Below are 23,218 nucleotides of genomic sequence, written 5' to 3' on the forward strand. Positions count from 1 at the left end.
GTAACACTATTCAACATTATTTCAATAATCTGGATTATGTTAATAAATTAACACGGAACAAAGCCTAAAAGATAGGAAGGTTGGTTAGAATTTTAATTTTTTTTCAATCTTAATAAACATTCCAACTAATTCGTTCCACCATTCTTTCTAAATTTTGTTTGCTAGACTATCTTACTCTCAACTTTAACAAACATAAATAAATATTTTAAAATATTAATGTGGATAGATATCATGATAATATTATATTTTAAAAATTTTAAATTACGCATATTAAAAAAAATTGTTTTTGCTAGAAATAATATTTTTTTTTATGTTTTATATTTTTTTAGGAATTTTTTAGAATTAAGACATTTAAATACACAACAATGACAACATAAAGTAAATGTTAAAACTGGAAAGGGCAAACAAGCCCTTAGGCCAAGTGGCGGGCCGTTTGGGCAGGCGGATCCGGGGCAGTGGAGTGAGTACTCAAATAGACTTGTGGGCCTTGAAGCATATGCGGACTTGGCTTAGTTGGCCTAGGGATCGGACTTAGGAAAGGGGCAAGAGGGCCTTTGGTTGAATCTCAGGAGTTACTCGGGCTAAAGGTTGACAAGAAGGATTCTATTTTCCCTTCATGAGTACAAAATCGCGTACCAAGTATCTTCGATGTTTGAGACACGCACATGGTGGGCATGAAGCGAAACTGAGGTCTCTAGTTCGAAATTAAGTGTTCTCTTTTTGGGGGAATTAAATGAGAACTAGCATGACACCTAGAGTCGGTCCTGAGATAAGCCTGGCTAGCTCTCGGGCTACGACAGCTCATTTCCCAAGGCAGCCCATTTATTAAAAATAGTGAGATATTTAATTAAATTTATTGTAATTTTAAACCTAAGATATTATAACTTAGTGGTTTAAAGTAAAACTTAAATTTTTGTTTGATTATGGTTTAAAATCTAAACAAAAAAAATATATTTTTATTAATTTTTAAACTTTACCTAAAACAAAAAAAAATATCAATTTTTTTCTTTCGGGGATGGGGAAACCCAAAACTCGGGACCGACATTGATAACACCCCAAATCCACAAGGTTGGATTTTAGATTTCTCGAAACACGCCAACACCAAATAAAGTCTTCACAGCCACATCAAAGGTAAATTTCTATAATTTTTTTTGCTTTTCCCAGTTTTGAATCAAGCCTACTCAATCCTAAACTAAAATATAACACCAAATACATCTTTTCAAACATCATAACAGTCAAGAACATGGAAACTGAAATTTTCCAAACATAAAAAGTTGTGGTCAGAATGGAACAACAATAGTACTGTAACTCCAAGATAAAAAAAAAACTGCACCCAATGATTTCTAACATTTAGAAATCGTATTTTTCGTTTCTAGTTTACTTCAGCTATCTAAATCAACCCATAAGTATCATATAACACATTAGGAATAAACTTACATAACAAAATTGAACAATGACCAGCTAGAACACAAAAACAATATTTTTCTTTCAATCAATTATTTTAAGAACTGTAATGTTACATGATGAATTAGAATTTAATTTGCAAACAATATTAAATCATTACATTGAGTGCTAACATGCATATTGCATTAAATTGAATCACAATTTATTTGGCTGAAGTGAATTTGAAAAGGTATTAATGAATTATGATTTAAATTTAGTAGAACAATAAAATAATTTAATTTTAAGTTGTATCACAACTTAATTTAAGTCTCATTTAAAATATTTTGATTGGTTAAATATAGTTAAAAATAGTAATAAATAGACTCATAAATCCCCCTAGATAGTATTTTTTTTTTTTCATTTTTATCTCTTAGATATATCATTCATAATTTCCTTTCTACTTTGTACGGCGCCTTTTAATTTGTGTGTGAAAACAAGCAATAAGGTCTTGATTCTCCCTCATTTTCCTTGTGGGATAATAACACGTGGGGTAATTAATGTATTTCACTTAAAAAATAATTGTTTTTATTTTTAATTCCAATGTTACTGATTATTTTGAAACTATGCAATCAATTCATTCATCCACATTTACACGATAAATGTGGTGAAAATTAACTAGTAAAAAAAGTTAAATTTACAAATTATGATATAATTAAGCAACAAAATCCAGATTTAAAAATATTAAAGTTAAAAAAAAAAGCCCATATTTCAAACAAATATATATATTATATTATAATGTTTGATTTCAATGCACCTAACTCTCTCTCTCTCTCTATTTATTCTATTAAAATTTTCAAATATATATAATGAAGTTAGTCTTTTTGTCATTGATCACATATTCACTTAATTGATTCCCTTCACACTTGCTCAATTTCTCTAATACATATCCAGTACAAATGAGATAATCATTTTATCTTAGAATCTATTAGTTAAAAAATAATGTAGTCCGCCTTCATTACACACGAATCTCGTTTCAAATTTGCCTCTTATTTATTTGAAAACTATCCGGAATAATTAATAGCTAGAATGATCATCTCCCACCAAATTTTATTTTGAATCTCATTTTTCTAGTATTAAATTTAACTATATAATTTGAAAAAAAAATGTTTCTTTTGCTTCTCTTGATCCTTCTGATCGAAGTTCTCATGCCTAACTTACTCATCGACCACGACTTCAACCCTACAAATGTATACGCGATTCAAATTTAGTGTATGTAGAAGCTCAGATTAATGACAAATTAGTGTTCCTCTCAATTCTCCGGTGGCATATAGTCAACATTAATGTCATCTAAGTCTCCACTCATTATTGAAGGTTGTGAAAACTAATCACCATGAGAGATTGCAATTGTTGGCATCATTTTCTATAAGATAATATATATGGGTGGTCTATATGTATTTTTCCTATAGGAAGCTCATGTTTGCTAGCTAGGGTAGTAATGGTGAAAGAGTAATCTATATATATAATGATGCTTAATTTTTAAAGTGTTTAGATTGCCGGGTCGAGAGTTGTGGTTAATTTGGATATATGTGAAAGTAAATGGATACTTGAGTTGGATTGTAAGTTGACCCGCCCATAAAAACTTTACCGTAATATTTTTTTTCACGATTTTTTATATTATTACTCGTGCAAATGCACGGGATACATGCTAGTGTAAGTTAATGGCAATTAGCTAACTAGTAGGATTAATCCTTTGTGTTGCTTTCTAAACATAAATAATTTTGTTGGATGTGGGCACTACTATTACCTCTTAGGTTAGGTCATCAAATTGGACCATATTATTCCTTATCTAAACCCAATGAAGAAGTACTCTATTAATAAAAGAGATTCTTAAGTAGGTTGAATTATTTGAAAAATAATATTGAATAAAAGAAAACCATATATTTTGGTGTATAGTTTTCATATAAAAATAATAAGATTAACACAAAAAAATTATAATATTTTATTATGACAATACAGCTAGGAAAATATTGTGACAATATCTTGAAGACTCCTAAACAAGTTATTAGTATTAACCTAGTTGAAACTTATTTACTTTAGAAATTTACTTTAAAAGCATCGTTTTCAGTCACAATTTTGGATCTGTTAGGATTTCGGGGACCGAATAATTTATAGACTCGTGTTATTACTCTATATTATGATGTCATTATCTAATTATCTATGTTCTGATCTTCGCAATAATATTATCTTTTTTAAGTGAACTTAGTCAAATTTTATTTTGGTACAACGTGTTTTTATTGTTTACGTTGTTATCTCATATTCTGATATAACATAGATCTAGATGAAGTTAGAGATTTACTAATTAATCTTCCAAATATAATTTGAGCATGTGCCTAGGATTTTTGGAAGATAAAAAAAATGGTAAGGGGGGAAGACTTATAATATATATACCCTTATTGGTTGGTGGGTAAAAAAGACGTGTGAAACCTTGGAGCTATGTAATGGCACGGTTTGAATGATTAATCAAATATATGGTAAACCAAATTTTATGGATTGTTTGGTCAAGAAAAAATTGAGCATTCTTATCCCCAATTATTAATTATATATTTAATAATAATCACCACGGATTGTCTTCTTTCTGTTCATTTTCAATTATTATTTCTAGTTGGTGGTTGGTGGATAAATTTCCTAGATAAAATTATATATCTATAACAATTCATTTATAATGTTTTTGTTTTCTTTTGTAATCAGATATCTGTGTTCTTGTGTCTTGACACACATATATCCTACTATAACATTATTTATCAATTTAATATTAAACTAAAATATTAATGTTTTGTAGTGAGTTTTGAGGTTGATAAGCTTAAAAAATGTGAATTAAGTATAGATTATTATAATATTCATGACTAAATAAAAAATATATAAATAATGCATAATGATTAATAATTGTTTACAACCTCAATCAATCAAACTATTGCACTATAAACAGTGTTAATGGAATCAAAATATATATAGCTAATATAGTTTTCTTTTTGTTTCATAAAGTTGGAATCTCATCTATAAAAATGAGAAAGTTAATTTACAGTTAAAACATTGCCTACAAATTTTAACACGATGAATTTATATTTACATTCAAACCAACAAAATAAAATTAACCATCTCTTCAATTATTTTTATTTTTTAATTTTAGAAAGTTGTCTCAACCTTTTTATTATTTTATTTTAAATGGTCCATTCTATTAAAAGTGATAAAAATAATTTAAACACAGATAAATCATGACATAAATAATATAATAATAATAATAATAAAAAAATAAAAAAAATAAACCATGTTACCCAATAAGTTATCAAATTCGCAGGTACTCGAGAATAACAATTAACTAACTATATGCCCGTTTTTACCGATTTTTCAAAATAAATTTTAAAAAATGTTATAATAATAACATTAAGAAAGATACGTATAGAACAACTATTATCATTAAAGGTTTGGCGATTACTCTCTAACTATATATATAGTTTATCAGAAAATAATTAGAATGATAATTTCAAAAAAAAATATATCACCAAAAATAAACCCAACAATTCGAATTTGTATTTGTATTTGTTAACTTATCAGTGTAGTATATAAATAAAAAGTGTTATTTAATTATTAATAATTAATCTCGTTAAAAACAAACAGATTTGTATTATCTTTCTTTCAAAATAATATTTATTGAAAAGAATATTTGTTTTTTTAATAAAGCCCATCCTTATGATGAAAAATCCCATTAAAATAATATTTACTAGCTTCTCGAATTATACGCATCATCTTTTCAACGGCATACCCCCAAGTTAATTTTCTAAGAAGCTTCTCTAAAGGTATGACTATTTCCACCAAATTTTACCCACTCATTTCTTCAATCCTGTTTGATTGTGAGTTAATTTAAAAACATATTTGAATTATAAATTATAAATAAAAATATATTTATTATTTTTATTAAAATATCATTTATACTAAAATTTTATTAAAAAAATTACTTGTTACAAAAATAGATGATTAAAATTATTTTCATTGACATATTTGTATAATCATTACAATTATTGTCCGTCACTATTTTGTTGGTGAAAAATCGTTTAAACATTCAATGATCTTAGTTAGACGTCTAATGTTGTTATTATAACATTTTTTGAGATTCGAAAAGTTGATAAAATCTATATAAAAGTTAATCGTTTTTCTCGAGAACCTACGAGCTCGATAACCAAGTGAGTATTGTTGTTATATTTTTTTTCCTAATGCGATGTTTTGCCGATGTGTTTAAACGATTTTTACTATTTTTATTATACATTAATCATTTAAAAAAATATATTTTAAAACAGTCAAATAAATTAATCAATCATTTAAAAAAATATATTTTAAAACAGCCAAATAAATTAATCAATCATGCTTATCTATCTCTCACTTCCTTCCACTTTTATAAATAATTAAATATTTAATTTAAAATAAATAATTATCGTCAAAAATTATATATTGGGCTTGGGCCTACCACTCAGTGTCTTGCTATTCAATATTTTTCTAGAAACCTTCCCCACTTCCTTTCCCTTTCTTTTTCTCTCTCTTGTATGTGTGTGTGAGAGAGAGAGTCAAAGGGCGACGGTTTCTGAAAAAAAAGAATTTGTTATATATATATAAGTCACGCGGAATGCAGGGGAAGAAGATCTACAAGTTTCTGAAATTAATGGGAGAGTTATGTGTTTGAATGATCGAGATGAAGGAATTGTCCATGGAAGAATCTAGGCGTCCAGGGAGTATCGATCACATGCGGCTTCAATCTCATCTCTTCGTTTCTGGATTCTATTGCTGGGGCTGGGAATTCCTAACCGCTCTTTTGCTCTTTAGTTCTTCTTCCTCTTCCTCCAACTTCTCCTCCTTCTAGATTTCTCATCCTTTCAAATTTTCAATTCTCTCTCAAACAACTGATTCATCATACACACACAAGATCTCACAATTTCAAACGATTATTAAGCAGCTTCTACAGATCATCATCATCAATATTGATAAACCGATTGTGAACTAAATCGGAAACCGCTACCTGATCCGGTCCGGCGAATATAAAATGGTACAGAGATCGGCGCCAGCGCCGTTCCTGACGAAGACGTACCAATTGGTGGACGACGGAAGTACGGACGAAATCGTTTCGTGGAATGAAATCGGAACGACTTTCATAATCTGGAGTACTGCAGATTTCGCCAAGGATCTGCTACCGAATTACTTCAAGCATTGCAATTACTCCAGCTTCGTTCGACAACTCAACACTTACGTATGTTCTCTTTCATTCTTCTTTCTCTCTTTATTTTGATAAATCAATCCATGGTATGTATGTATGATCATGACTGATTCGTATGAGATATTCGATTAGTCAAGGGGATGAATCATGAATAGGAATAGGTTAGGGGAGCCATCCAGGATTAGAAATGGAAATGGAAAAATAAAATTCATATTTTGTTTTTAGTTTGAATAGAATATTCCTAAAAATATTAATTATTTCATTGAATCAAAATTTACCTAAAATGTTTAGAAAAGGAATATTGAAGTCTTAAATTCAATAATGCTAATAAGTTCAAATATCTATTTTGTCCTTTTCCTTAGCATTAATTTAGTTTTGGCAATTTAAAAGTTAAATATGAATAATTCTTAATATATAAATGAAAGGTAACTTAGAAATAGAGGTAGAAGTGACCAAAAACCGTTTCCAAAATTAATAAATTGAAAGCAAAGTTTAATCTATTATTTTGACAGTTTACTATATCTGTATTATATTTCTCTTATTATTTAATAAATATTTCTAAAACTTTAAAAATGAGATTTTGTTAATGTAACTAATTATTAAGGGACAGAATCATTATAATATGAATCATGGAAACAGTCTTTGTTATTATAATTTATTTGACTGATTCTAAAAAATATATATTATCATTTTTTTAAACTATATTTTAAAACAAAAATAATGTAAATCATGATAAAAAAATATATAATATGCATATCAATAAAAATAATTATTATTCAAAATGTGACATTTCTTTATTAAATAAAAAATATCAGATAATATACAAAAAGTTATAATCATGTCTAAATAATCTTATATAGAGTAATGAAAAAAAGTATGTTACTAATTAACAGACTTAATGATTACATTTTGGTCTAGCATTTAATATATAACTTAACATATTTAGACACATTTTGTATTGTTAATAATTATATAAATTAATATTTACAAAGAGATATCTTTGATAAACTTAAAATGATTAGTCATGTATTTTTAATTTAAAGTTGAAAAGTGATTTTTTTCTTTTATATTTAGTATTTGATTTTTGAATAATGACTCAGATTATTATATAATTATCTTATTTTACTTGTATGAAAATTATGTTTTAAATTATTGTAAATTTTAACCAAATTTCAGAATTTTCATGATGCGGGTCATTGAATTTAATAACAAATAGGTCAAATATGAAATATTGACTTGACTAACCACCCCGGCCCAAAATAGTCAAAATTTACCTAATCATGTTATCTTAATCTATAAGCTTAATTGTATAATTAAAGATATGTGACGTACCTTGGACATTGTCAAAATTAATTAATTAACACTTTTATTCTAATATTTTATTACAAACTCATCAGGTTGGTTTAATTGAAAAAATATTGACTATGATTGTAATAAGTTTAATTGAAATTCATGTGATTGTTAGAGTTGGTACTAGCTCTTTACAATTTAAAAAAAAGAAATGTATATAATTTTCAAATTAATGATCAAAGTCATAGAATAGTTTTATTCTCCCTTGTACATATTATTATTATTAATATGTTGACTCTTCCAAGTTCCAAGCACACCGTAATTTCTTGATTTCACACCTGAAAGATGATAAGATTTTGAATATTGAATTTGACTTTTGTGATTTATTTCACCAGCTCAGATCATAGCATTCAAAGGCATCCTGTAATATCTTTTATTCATTTAATTATATGTTTGTTTGGTAAGAAATTGATGTTTACCCGGTCAGGTCTATAATTAAAATTAGTGTACATTAATGTTATTTTATTGATATTTTAATTAATTAATCAGGGATTCCGTAAGATTACGGCAGACAAGTGGGAATTCTCCAACGAAAATTTCAAGAGAGGACAAAAAGAACTGTTGATCAAGATTCGGCGCCGGAAAGCCCTCCACCACAAGTCCTCCCAGGTCCCTCTTCCTGCTGCTGCTGCCCCAATATTATCGACGATAACCCCTTCAAACTCGGGCGATGACTCAACATTCTCGTGTTCCCCGGATTCCAAGAACCCGGGGAGCAGCACGGTGGAAGCAATTGCAGCAATAACTCATGAATATTCTCACGATGAATTGGCAGAAGAAAACGAGAAGCTGAGGAAAGACAACGAGATGCTGAGCACGGAGCTAACAGAGGCAAAGAAACAGTGTCACAAGCTGGTGTCGTACTTGACTAAGCAAGTTAAGGTTGGGGCCGATCAGATCAATGAGATCATGCAACCTGGGTCCAACAATAACGGACCAGATCATTCCGTGGACAATATCTATCCGAAGAAGAAGATTAATAGTAATAATAATAATGATGGATCAGCATCATCTGGAGGAGAAGGAGGAAGAGAAGATTGTCTGAAACTGTTCGGGGTGTGGCTGAAAAAGAGGGGTCGGGATGAAAATTCGGATTTTGTTGGGCACCGAAAGGAGATGAAGAAAAGTAGTATTGAATTTGATGAGGCGCCGTGGATGAAGATTACAAGCAAGGTATGTATTTGATTGACTATATACATACGTACGTACGTAGCTATCTAGCTACATGCATGGTAATACAAAATACTTACGTGCATCACTCTGTTTAATTAAGCAAATTAAAATATGTTATTATTTGTGTCTCTTAACATTAATATTCTGCAATACTGCTAGTGTGTTTATTACTGGTTTTATTTTTCAGTGAGGATTTCAGGTTAATTTGTGTGTATTTGTATTATTATTATTAAGTTGTCATTTCATACTGGTGTAATCATTTGGAATTTATTTTGCTTGTTTTATGATTAATTATTCAGTAATTTTATTTATTTTATTTAAAGATATGTTTTATATTAAAAATGATTGAGAAGTTATTAGAGTTTGTTATTATTTGAAACTTATTTAATGGCAAAGAGTCCAAGTTAAATTGATCAACTATTACTTATTTGATTTTCTATTAATTTTGTAATATATATATATATATATATTATTTGGACAATACCAAATAATCTAGGGCCCTATAATTATGTTTGTGGTTATTTCTAATATGTATGATAGATATATAATCTCATTCAAACGACTTAATCGTCTAGTTATTAAGATATCTACCCATGCCTTGCTTTTAAATATTAAATGAAGTGACCATAATTTCACCTGCTGTTGATCGGTGCACTTGGAAGTGGAAGAGTCAATGTACACGTAAGTACAGTCATAAATCACAAAAACGTCTACCTCGTTCTCCCGTCCGAGGGTGAGACCTGCCTTGCAGACACTTTTTTAGACTGAGAAATCTGCGGTCTTGACAGAAATCTAGGACCGTGGATGATGGCACCCTACCTATGATCATGCAGATGAAGGATTTTAGTGCAAGTACTTTTCTATACGTTTTATAAAAATCCATACAATACTATTTATCATGTATTTTATATAAACGATTTAAAAAGGTTTTCAAAGTATATTTTTAATGCATGTCCATGATTTTTAAAGAATGATGATTTTATGAAGGGATATGGATTCAATGGAATTGACGGATATATGGGAGGATGGCTACCGGCATGAACTCTGGTAGTCTGATTCCAAAATATAGCTGACGGAATTGACGAATGGATGCCTTCCTTGGAGGATCAGCTCTCAAGGCTAAGGATCCCAATATGGCTCAGATGTAACTGTACATTATAATATTCCCTTAAAAACACTCATAGATACAATGCATAATGAATGTCTTCTATTAAATTTTTGCTGGGTTTATCGACTCACTATGCTTGTTTGGAGTAGGTGGATCCAACCACGATTTTTATGACGGGTGAAGGAAAGGCTAGGAGTGGAGCAATGTGTTGGAGATGTGTGTGGGAGGAGGGACCGAGACCGTAGGACCGACTTTTATATCAACATTTTCAATGATCATGTCAAATAGGCACCCTAGCGTTTCCGTATTTATGTTCAAAATCACGTTGATTTAGGTGTATGAAAGTAGGAAATTAGGGCATAACACTAGGGGTGTTCATCGGTTCGGTTTTTCGAGTTCAACTGTTCGATTTCTTTAAATTTTTATTTTTTTAGCTAATTCGAAAACCAAACTGATCAATTCGAATAAACTCTAATAAAATTGAACCTATTCGAATTTGATATTCAGTTTGAATTTTGAATAATTCAAATTCGAAAAGAATTCTATTTTCTTATGTTAATAAATCTTGAATTTGAATTATTTTAAATAATTTCCCATCCTCTTGATAGATACTGATTTTAAGCCGTTAGACCTTTGAATTTTAAATGATTATATACTGTCAATAAGGCCTTTGAATTTTGATTAGGAGTTTTATGATCATTACAATTTAGAGGGTTATAATTTGCTTGAGAAAATTTAACATTAATTCATTAGTTGGAAAAAAAAGAAAAGAAAAGAAAAAGAAAATAGAGAAAAATTATTTTATTTTCTTAGGCCTTGTTCGGTTCTGAGTTTTTTTAAAAATCAAGAGAGAGAAAATTTAGATGATAGGTGATGATTTTGAAAAAATAATGATTATTTTTGGTAAAAAGACTTAAAGGGTATTGATATTTATAAATAAAATATAAAATAATAATTTAAAATAGAGAGTATTTTTGTATTTTGGTTAATGATATAAGTGATGTGATAGATGAAAAGTAATTGATTGAAAAATGGATTTTGTGTGGGTTTTTTAAATAACCTAAAGAGAACAAGGCCTTAGTCAATATAATTGACTAGGTCCCTTTCTCAAATTTTCTCCTCAAATCATTTATAATTTATTACGATTTGTTTGATGCTACCCATACAAACAACAACAAATGAAGAGAATAATACTTAATTTTTTTTATTTTTTTATTTTTTTTTATATATATGTGTCATAGAATTCTATGAGTGAGAGACAATAGCATCAAAATACGCATTTATTACGTTCAAATATTCCTATTTTGAGTTTTTTTTTACTTAGATATCCAGGGCTTAACGATTGAGTTATTTGGGGATTCTATTTAAACAAAAATTTAATCTTTAATTTTTTTAATTTTCATGAATTAAATTATTTAATTTATTAAATAAAATATCAAATTATCCATTATTAAAATATTTGATAATTTATTAAAGATAAAAATATTAAAATAACATGTACATAAAAAAAAACAATTTTTTAAAAAAACAGATCAAAATATTAATACAAACAAATCGAATTAGATTAAAATTTAATTAAAAAAACCCTAAACAAAACGGGGACCTGAATTGTAAGGGCATTCTCCTCCGGCCATTGTCACATCATCGTCCTTAGTTAAGTTCATGGTACTTGTGAGAATCTCTTAACCAATGGGAAAGAGCAAAATAGACAAGAAAAAAACCCAGTTAAGTTTTATGAAGAAACAAACAGGACTTGTAGATTTGCCGGTGAGAGAATTTCTGAGCCAACCTATATATATATATAAATAGGTCAAAATAATTTAATGGCCCACAGACAGACACTTGAGCTCATCGTATGCATATACTCTTTCTCTTCTTCCCACCGTAAAAGTCGCCGTCTTTCTACCTCTGTCGGAAACAACAACCCAACTTCATACCACATGGATTCGATGCCTGTCAATTGGGAAGTTCTTGATGCCCTAGTCATTGATTTTGCCAAATCCGAACGTTTACTCGAGGACGCCCAAGCTCCCCCTTCTCCTTATCACGGTCGTTTGCTGACTCGTCAGATCAGACGGTCGGTAGAGACTGGCGATATTGACGCCGCTATGGATCTCCTCCGACTTCACGCTCCTTCCGTTCTTGATGATCACCGGATTCTATTCCGTTTGCAGAAGCAGGTACCTTATATTGATGGTGCCCTAGATATAACCATTTGATGTGATTGATTTGGAAACGTAATTGCTGTCTATTAAACTGAAAAATCGTCCCTTTTTTTCTTTACTGAACTTGACTATGGTAGAAATTTATTGAGTTCTTGAGGAGAGGCACCCCCGAGGGTCGGGATTCTGCTATTAATTGCTTGAGAACGGCACTCGCTCCTTGTGCCCTTGATGCTTATCCGGTATGTTCAGCATTCTCCATTTCGATGATGGCTTCTTTTGCTGCCATTTGCCAGTCTGTCTGCTAACATTTCTGGGTTTTTTTAAGGAAGCATATGAGGAGTTTAAGCATGTTCTTCTTGCCTTTGTTTATGATAAAGATGATCAAAACTCTCCCGTGGCAGTTGAGGTAATATTTGTTTCTTGTTCTCTTTTCGTGTGCCTACAAGCAAAAGGCAAGGATATTCAGAATGTCGAATGCTACTATCATTCTGGTCATGTTTGTTATGAAAATAGTGTTAAGGTTGATATGACATAGAGAGAAAATATGAGTAGATAAATGGATTTTAAACTCATATCACATACCAATGTGAGACCTATAATTTTGAATTTTGACCCACTCTGGGTAGCTCAGATTGCAAGAGGATTACCTCTTAAGGATTGTGTTAGCCTTCTTAAGGATTACCTGAGATGCGCTCAAGTTGCCCAAAACACCCTACCCTGTTCATAATAAAGAAAAAAGAAAAAGAGAGAGCTTATTTGAATTGTAACTTTCAGTAGTTAAGATAGGTGACAATGAAGCTATTCTTTTTTACTATATAATTACTCAAATGAAGCGATGTCTAGGTTTATTAAGCAATTTATGATTGGTTGAGTATTTCTTATTTTCATTTCTTCACTATATCTGAAATGAGTGACTAAATTTACCATTTTAGTGGTCTGAAAGGAGGAGACTTGAAATTGCTGGATTATTGACTTCTGTTCTAAGAGCACACCTACATGCATATGATCCCATATTCTCAATGTCGTTGAGATACTTGATAAGGTTGGTCTAAATTCTTATTAATCCGTCTCTTTCCATTTTTTTCCTTCTCTCTACCACCCTCACTTGCACAACGTATGCACATGTATTTATTACATGAGACAGTTTGCTATTGTTTCAATTTTGTGCCTTTTAAAGTAAAGACTGATTACCTGTGCAGTATACACAAAGTTTTCTGCTTTCGTCAAGGAATAGTGTCGCCTATTTCAAATCTTATTGAGAGGCTGCTCCCTGAAGAACGCGACCCTCCTGCAATGCCTCCAGAGAGTCTATATGAGGCATCTCCATTTGATGAGGTAATAATGCCATGTTTTCTTATGCACTTTTTGTTTTTTGTTAATCATGATCCGAAAAAAAATATATTTATTATGTTTGTCAAAATTCACAATGATTTAAAAAATAATTTGGATTATGATCCAGAAAAAAAAAATCTTTATACCAAATGAAACAAAAAGTTACAGTATAATTTGGATTAGGATTTAGAAAATATTTTTTTTATACCAAATGAAAAAAAATCACTTTCAACTCTAACTTTTGGCAATTTTCTAATGGGGTCATGATTTTGACAAAATACCCGTTTTCAAATAGGTTCAATTCTTTGGCTAGAAAGGAGTCTTCACATTTTATAATTTTGATATCAATTCATTCTCTCCTTATGGCATTAAAGTTGAGCCAATATGACTTATGTTAGCTAACCAACTGTATTTATTTGATGATCAGGTGGACATACAAGCGCTGGCACATGCTGTGGAACTCACTAGACAAGGTTCTATAGATGGGCTGAAGTTTGCTAGGGGAGATCTGTTCAAAGCGTTTCAGGTTGCTTGCATTTTCAAACATGCTTCAAGCATCCATAAAATGTATTGCATGCATGCCCTTGATTTTATAAGATTAAGCATAACCACTTGAGATTCCTTTTGAGACGGTTTGTGGTGGTTTGGCTGCTATCTGCCCCCATTGGGAAACACTCCGTTTCGCATACAAAACAGAAATAAATTTCTGAATCTAAATTTAGTTTCCAAATATTTATCCTTGTAGTTGACACCATCATGCATAAACAATATAGGACCCACACTATGCTATTAAGTGACCAGTGATAAATCAATGTGCTATGTGAGTCACCTGATCTTGTGGAAAAACATTGACATTGGGAGTCATATTTTGATCTTAATTGAAATCTAGTTTGGGACTAATGATGAGTTGTGGTGAGATTGGGGAGAAGATTATGTCTCAAGCACTTGCCTTTGGGTTATAAGAAGAGATGTTGGCTATATGGGTACTTGAGGTGTTCTTTTGGGAAACTATGGCAGTTTGATTATTATGTCGTACCTTTGTAGATGATGTCAATATCATGCATAAGAGGGTGGTTGAACATTGGAAGTGATTAAATTCTCAGTGTCTTGCTCAATATTTTAGCTTTATTCGCCTTGCTTAGAATTTAGAATTGGCTGCATATAATAGGAACCTATGAGATATCTTTTTGGAGTGGACTGTAATGGTGTAATTATAATTATTTAATTACTTTTATTTGACAAAGGCGAATTGCCTTTGTTAATAAATAAAAAAGTACAACCATTACATAGTGGAAGAAAAGAAAAATAAATGATACCCACCAAACTGATTACAAAACTGCGAACAATAACCTGTCTGACTGTAACATATACATCAAAAGAGCCTTAAAATGCATAATTAAGAGAAAGATTGACATAACTAAAAAGCTATCACTAATCTCACCAGGGTGCATTAAAATTATCGTTGAAATGGGACAACTGGATAAGAATGCTTGTATCAATTCCCCATTTCATGCACAAAAGTTGATTAACATTAGTATTAAGAATTTTACTCCAAAATCTGCATTGAAGGTTGCAGCAGACCATGATTGCTTTTCAGAGTTGATCAAGAGTTCTTGTTTTTTCAATAAGTCTAGGATTTCTTTCACTCCAATCTCATTATGCAACAAAAGAACACATGAGATGTTGCAAAGAGGCTCTTAACTCAGGTTCCTTGTTAGTTTTTTTATTCACCTTCGACTGTAATTTCAACATTGGATATGCATAGAAGGTGCCATCCTTGCTCTTGTTGTTGTCTTTGCAAAACAGGTAATGTCTTTATTTGTCTAGTAATTGCAAGATTAAGTAGTCGCAACTTTCTTGTATACCAAATACTTATATGGTTGGTTGCATTTGTTGTATCGTTAAACAATTTTGGTTATTAAAGCCGTAAGGTATATATATTGTTTTCTGTTGATGGTTGCTTTAGAATGGTGATAGTCATATAAGATGTTGTCTTGTTTCATGTGTCCTCGTTTGATGGGAGATAAGGTATATATGAGTAGTGGGAGAACTTAGGTCATGCCAAAAATTCTTATTGTCTTCCTCGATACTTTTCTTATTTGCCTCTGGTTGGAATTTGGAATTGGTTACATGTACTTGCATCTTTGCTCAAGTTGCCATTGTTGCAAAAAAGAGTTTATATCTTCAATATTTCTTAGTAATTGAAAATTTGATTTTTAGTTACCCAACGTCCTTGTAACAATTCGAATATGTTCGCTTATAAGCATGCCCTTGATGCAACATTAACCTCACTAAGCAATTTCGGTTGTTTAACCTATAAGGAGGATTATAGAAGAAAAACATTAAAGGACCTCAATTTGTGAAATATTAAAATAAGCCCTTACAGTCTTATTTGTGTTAAGGTGAGACCTAAACTTGAGTAAGATGTTTTCACCGTCCTCCAAGGCCTTGTTCAGTTTTGGGTTATTTGGATAGCAAGTAGCCTTGTCCGGTATAGTTTCTTGAAAATGAGTTAGTTGGGTAAGCAGACATTAGGGGTATAATATATAATGATTTAAAAAAAAATTAATTAAAGGGTAGTTTGGTTGTTGATTTGAGTGATGTGATCGATGATAGGACATATGATTGGACAGTGTGTTATGTAAGATTTAACCCAAATAACCCAAACCGAACAGGTTCAATTTGTTTAATATGTTAAAATTGTGGCAAACAAAATGAAAAGTGGAGGTAGAATGCCAATCTTTTTTAGGAACAGTAACTAGTGTTTGATAACAGAGTTTGTCATTTAATCTAAATTATTAATTGTTTATTTGAATTAAGTTCATTTAATAATGATTATTTAAAATCACTTAATTATTTAGACTCAACCCAAATTAAGCTTAATTTGGTAAGTTACGAATGACTTAACTCGGTAATTCAGTAGAACATTCCAAAGACAACTTTAAGTCTTAAAATTAATCAAATTACGTCATTATAAAGGAAAATAGTCTTTAGGTATTTTCCTGATATTAGTTCCACCTTATATCTAACCAACTTGCATATCAATTACTTAAAATTTAGATATTTTCACTTGGTTTCTTCTTTATTTATTTTCCACACTTAACTCATTCAACACTTAAAATTCGGTAGTTAACTTTCAACACTTAATTTTTAGTTTTTTCAAACATAACCCCTAGTCTCAAGAGCATGTTTATTAATGATTACATTTACATATATGGGCCAAGTCTGCTACTACTGTTGCATTTGTTTCTAAACTAGTTGCTGTACTTAAGCTTACAACTGTGAGTATTTTCTTTATGTAACAGAATGAATTATCTCGTATGAGATTTAACTTATCCATGTTAGATGGGCTCATCCACGAGTACTGCATATACAGAGGTATTGTGGATTCATCTCTTCCATCTCCAAATGGTAAGTACTATACTTAGTATTTTCTTTCTTAGAGTTGAAGAGTCGCAGTTTCATTGTCCATGTGTTTATCAAAAAAAATTCTCTTTGTTCAGCTTCTGAAATGCAGATACAATCGGAGCCATTTAGTGTCGAGCAATCTGAGCCTGTGAATTGTTCTCTAGGAGAAGAATGTGTCACTAGCAATCCTTTAGATGGTGAAACTTCATTAAGCAACTTAGATGATAACGGTTGTTCCTCCTCAGAAGTAAGATCAGATACAGTTGGCAAAGTTCTAGATATTGAGGAGCGATATCATTGTGAGTCAACAGATAATCTTGAAGACTGTAGCACCAGTGGAGTCGTCCTTCAGAGTGGATGTCATCATGAATCACGTCTTGCCAAGAGAACCAGAATTCATGGCACGATTGAAAAGAGTAGACACAAATGGAGGCGCCGGGAGGAGAAACTTGATCCTGGTTTTGAAGTTAGTCTACTTATCCTCACATCTATACACTTCACTTTTTAAAATTCAAGAATACACTTATTTAGAAAAAAATTATCTTTAGATCTAAACAAATCCTGACTTCAATTGGGCTGTTTTATTACCAACTTATTTTCATGTTGATCATGATCTGAAAAATGTACATTTTGTGATGTTTTCCAAAAATCACACTAATGTAAAAGATAATCATATCATGATCGGGAGAGAAAAAGAAATTATATACCAAATAAAGCAAAAAATTACACTTTGGTTCAATCATCAAGAAAATAATTTGTATATCAAGTGAAGCAACAAAATTTCACTATAATCTAGACCGTGATCCAAAATATAGTATGATTATGATAAACAAGAATCTTATACCAAACAAAATATGACTTCAATTTTAATTTTGGCGATTTTCCAATGAGACCGTGATTGTGACAAAAATTAGTTTCCATATGGGCTACCATGATAGAAAATGATTTCTTTGCAGGTTTGTGACTCACATATGTTTAGAAGTGTGAGTGGAAATAATACTGATAAGTATTCCATTGTCCTGGGAATAAAGGAGCTTGCTTCCAAAGGAATGGCTGCAGAGGCAGTGGAAGAAATAAATACTTTGGACCCAAATTTTTTCCCACAAAATCCTACTTTGCTGTTTAAACTTAAGCAGGTGAGAAAATGACATTTGAATCGTTACTGATTGTTCAAGATTTGTTAACGAGTTGATTTTTGAATCTTTTGCTTGGGTGGTTTTTCAGGTCGAGTTTTTGAAACTGGCTAGTTCTGGAGACTATCAAAGTGCATTAAGAGTCGCTTGTTCGTTTTTGGGTGCTTTGGCAACTAAAGATCCTACATTGCTGAAACCCCTCAAGGAAACATTGCTTACCTTGTTGAGACCTATTGAAGATACTATGGAGCTAGACTGGCCCTTACATGATGTTGCATCTTCTCTTCAGGTATACTAATTGATTGATACATGCCAACGTACTAGTATAGTTTATTTGAAGGTAAAACAGAATTGACTTATATAGGACTTGAAAACCCTATACAAGGGCCTGCTAAATACAGATTCAAAAATTTATTTGGCTTTGTATCACCATTTGGAACCCCTTTTTCTGTTAGATTTCTCATTTCAAAGATCTAGATGATATCACATTTGGATAAATTTTACTTAGTCAGACATAGATTTAAAAATTTATTGATCCAAACATGATTTTCAAATGGGGCCACTACTAGTGTTCTTATAGGTCTAAAACTCAAATTTCTGCTCAATTTACTCAAATTCAACAACTTCTCATCGAGCAGGTGGAGTTTGGTAGGAGGTTAGGAATTGATGAGCCGCAGCTTATGAAGATTTTACAAGCAACTCTTTACACACATAGTGAATGGTTTAAGCTTCAAATGTGTAAAGATCGGTTTGAAGGTCTGTTAAGGATAGACTCTCTGAAAGAAGTGAGCAGTTCTTTGTTAACGGGTGGACCTGTCTTGAAGTCAAATATAGAAACTTGCGAAGGGTCTTCTCAGGTCACTGTTTCGTCAAGCAACCGAATGCAAGAGGATGTTAGCAGTCCAAATCAAGCATTATCGAGCGAAAGTGTCTGTGACGAAAGTGCCATACTTAAAGTCATGGTAAGTAGTTTCAACTTGCATTTCTAGCTTTACAACTTTAGATGTTGATGTCTTTTTTATTGATGCTTTCCAATGCGAAATACATATCATTTATTTGCATAAAACATAGGCAAACGGGATTTATATTTGATTGATGCAGGAATTTCTAGCATTGCCAAGGGCCGATGCCATCCATCTTCTTGCTCAATACAATGGGAACGCTGAAGCAGTTATTCAGCAAATATTTGCCTAGGGAGTTTGTATACTGACTTGTAATTGACAGAGATTGTGTTTATTGATTTATTCATTGTATTTTTTTTTATGTATACACTTCCACAGAGGTAATTAGTATGGCTAGATTTTTTTGTGTTTTGAAATATTAAAGTTTATATCAATAGAGTTGACGGCTTATAATATCTTGAACACATTGTTTGAAATTTTGAATGTTGCTTATTACGACCGATAAGAGCATTATCGATCTGTATTTTTCATCTATTCTCAGTTTAAAATTTTCAGACATTGAAATTGAACTTTCACACTTCAAGATGGTTGCTATTCAAAATATAAAATTTTATTAATACAACCCTTCTATTGTAAATTGTAGTGTTAGTGACATAAAATGCAAACTTATTATATCATTATTTCAAATAATATGGGTTAGAGTATCTATGAGTTGAATCAAACTTCATGAATATTAAATCTGAATAATTGATCTAACATATACCTTCAACTATCCTTATCTTAATTGATTTGATCACTCATTAAAGATTAAACATTAGCATTTCTCCTTCTCCTATCAACGAGACACTCCAAATCCTCATAAATAGATTATTCTTGTTAAAAATAATGATTATTATTGAAATATCAATCTCTATAAGGACCATAACAACATCAATTAGTTCCGGAAGTAATGCAATGACCAACACCACTCTCCATATTGCAGGAGAAATGATTGGAGGAAAAGAATTTGGGAGAGAGAATTTTAAAGAAAATGATGCGGCGCAATTTAATTAGCCGAAATAATAACAAATTTTATCGCTCTTTTCTCTCTCTCATCTCTTATCTTTTTTTCAACTAGTGATGTGGTGACACGTCATTTCCTCCCCTATCACTCCTCATATTGCAGTGAGCAGAATCTGTACAACGCCCCCATCGGAGCAACACACAACCTCTCTTTTTGTCTGCCTCCACCACTTTTCGATATCGCAAAATTCATCGACAAGCTTGTATGCTCTCATATTTTTTATTTGAAAAATAAATAAATATTTTCTCTAACTCGTAATAGAAGAGAATAGAGAAATTACCCACCTTCACTTGTAGACTATAGTAGAAAGATACATCAAACTCATCACGATGCAAATGTTGATCAGAAGAATAAATGTTATTTTAATTGCCATTGCTATTTTTCACATCTAAGACATATTTTTCTCAATTATCCAACAATATATATAAATAGGGATAGAATAATTTTAAATAATAAAAGTGAATTATAAAAATCATCATTACCTTAACAAATAAATGCAAACAAGATATATAATAACATTTAGTTTATTTCCTAAAGGAAATGTGAATGCAAAGGATATGATAAAATTGGTTAATAATTATTAAAGATCTTTTTTTTAAGGGATTGTCTAAATAAATTAATTAATATCTTTAATTGTTAGAATTTTATGGCAATACAAATTGTTTGTGTTTAAGCTAATTAAACAATAAAAAATGTATCTATTTGAAAATTTAATTATTTAGAGAGAAATGATTGTGGTGAGAATTTTGGGAGAGAAAATTTTAAAAGAATAACGTTTTGATTGACAGAAAAATAAACAAAATTTCTCTCTCATCACTCTTTATTCTTTTTTCCAATTAGTGATATAGTGACATATATTCTCTCTTTCAAATTCTCTCCACTTAATTAAAATCAATTTTATATTTATTTTATTAAATGAATATTTATATGTCCTAGTAAAACCACATATTGTTTTACTCAATATAAGAAATCTTTATCACAAAATAGATTGACAAAATCTTATTAAGATCCAAACACATCCTATATTGTCTAAAACTTTCTCACTAATCAATTTTATTATGAATTCTAATGCATTGATTTTTTTATTACCCAGCCATAAAAACAATATTTATTGTTTGCAAATTCACATCCCATCCATTTTAGTTCTTTAAATTTGTTTACTTATTTAAAAAAAAAAAATCATACAATAGGGTAAATAAGAGTGGTTTAAACTTAATGACAAAAATAATATAAAAATACAAATTTAACCATTTTGAAAAATAACAATAAAAAATATGATAATTAATATAATAATAAAAAAAACTAATGTTAATTGCTAAATACTCACTAGAAATTTTTTTTTGAATGAATTTATATTAATACAAATATATGGGATTATAATTATATAGAATAGGGATGTAAATGAGTCAACTTACTCGTGAACCGCTCGGTCAAAGTTTAACTTTGATTAAGCTTCGTCAAAGTTTAACTTTGATTAAGTTCGAGTCGAGCCGGCTAGTTTAATATTCGAGTCGTCTCAAGCTTGTATAATACTTGCTCGATAACTTGTCGAGTTTTTTCGAGCCACATTATAAATAATATATTTATTTATAATATATTTATTTATTTTAATATTAAAATTTAAAATAAATATTTTTTTTTTCACAAATATTTGAAAATTTAATTTTAGTTCAAGTTTTCGAGTCCGTAAATAAATAGTCGAGTTGATTTCGAGCTCAAATTTATAAATTCGTTTGAGCTCGAGTCGAGCTAATAAATATTTAATCGAGTCGAGTTCAAACGGCTTGACTCATTTGCCATCCTAATATAGAGTACGTTGTTATCTTTTAATCTAAACAAAATGTCATTAAATAAAAAAAAAACTATATCTAATAATAAATATAAATATTGGACTATATTTATTTAATTTCATTATATATATATGAATTCACATGATCCATCATAAAAGTCTCTGATACTCTTATCAAAAGTATTCTTGTAAGATTTGCCACCCATAACAAAATCCAATAAATACATAATAAATATGGAGTAAGGTGTAATACTGTTACAATGTCAAAGAGCCACTTGGTTACAAAATTTAATAAAAGTAGCTAGATTAATTTCATAATTTGCAATTAAACACAACTCTAAATGTCTCGTATAGTTAATTTTGTGAAATGCATTCATACATGCAGCAGCAGAAGCAGCATAAACTTGTCGCTACTATTGTTGTCGCCGTATGCGTTTCAAGGCTTCGATTCATTTGGCAAAATACAGAAATTTGAATAAAATCTCATATACATAAAGGAACAAACATAATAAGTTGATAGTAAATACCATGGTAGTGAAACCAGTCAAAACTATCATCCATAGAAGCGCTGCAATCGTAACCCGTGCCTGCATATACAGTTTTATTTCCGGGTATTAGACAAACAATCATAATATGTTAATACTTTTTTTTATAATACCTAAAAAAAGAAAAAAGAAAAAGGAAGCTGTAGTAACCATTAATTAAGAACTAAACCTTCATACTGAAGCAAGCTGCTGCCATCAATCAAGAATCAAGGTTGAATAGTTTATTTTTCAAATAGTCAAGGGAGAAAAAGAAAAAGTGGGATATCGAGAGGTCTCCAGGCAATTAGGAACCAACCAGGCACTGTCCTTTTTCCTAAATATATCAATTCTCAATTCCCATCATAGCAAAAGGAAATGAGAAAAAAGGTTGTTAGTGGAGTGGAGCCCAGAAATCTCAAGCTCATCAAATTTCAATGACTGATTTATTTGTTTAAATAAACAACTAACTGGTACATGACAAAGAGGAGTGGCTGCGGACCCCTTTTGCCTTTTTAGTGGCTTTGACCCAGTTTTCTTATTAATGCTAACTAAAACCAACGGAGCCTAAGAATAGTCGAACAATTTGCAAACTAAAGTGTCACAAAAGCAACCACTAAACATTGTGAGT

The 23,218-nt window shown here is 30.6% G+C and overlaps 2 protein-coding genes across 3 annotated transcripts; both read left to right on the forward strand.

The window, feature by feature from the left end:
* The first annotated feature begins 5,980 nt into the window (after positions 1 to 5,980).
* LOC124927747 (heat shock factor protein HSF24-like) lies at positions 5,981 to 9,496 on the forward strand. Its single transcript, XM_047468212.1, has 2 exons — positions 5,981 to 6,676; positions 8,483 to 9,496. The coding sequence occupies exons 1-2, from the start codon at positions 6,473 to 6,475 to the stop codon at positions 9,176 to 9,178; spliced, it is 900 nt and encodes a 299-aa protein (XP_047324168.1). The 5' UTR covers positions 5,981 to 6,472; the 3' UTR covers positions 9,179 to 9,496.
* A 2,583-nt stretch (positions 9,497 to 12,079) lies between these two features.
* LOC124926638 lies at positions 12,080 to 19,624 on the forward strand. Of its 2 annotated transcripts, none has more exons than XM_047466903.1 (12): positions 12,080 to 12,454; positions 12,577 to 12,678; positions 12,765 to 12,845; positions 13,372 to 13,481; positions 13,639 to 13,774; positions 14,199 to 14,297; positions 17,077 to 17,182; positions 17,275 to 17,645; positions 18,136 to 18,315; positions 18,404 to 18,601; positions 18,951 to 19,274; positions 19,414 to 19,624. In XM_047466903.1, exons 1-12 carry the CDS (start codon positions 12,098 to 12,100, stop codon positions 19,504 to 19,506), a joined length of 2,157 nt encoding a protein of 718 aa, XP_047322859.1. In that variant the 5' UTR covers positions 12,080 to 12,097; the 3' UTR covers positions 19,507 to 19,624. The 2 variants fall into 2 exon arrangements, with proteins under 2 accessions (XP_047322859.1, XP_047322860.1); XM_047466904.1 differs by having other exon boundaries at positions 18,211 to 18,315.
* Positions 19,625 to 23,218: the final 3,594 nt, after the last annotated feature.

The sequence above is a fragment of the Impatiens glandulifera genome, chromosome 2, assembly GCF_907164915.1.
Source record: "Impatiens glandulifera chromosome 2, dImpGla2.1, whole genome shotgun sequence".
In the NCBI taxonomy this organism is placed as follows: Eukaryota; Viridiplantae; Streptophyta; class Magnoliopsida; order Ericales; family Balsaminaceae; genus Impatiens; species Impatiens glandulifera.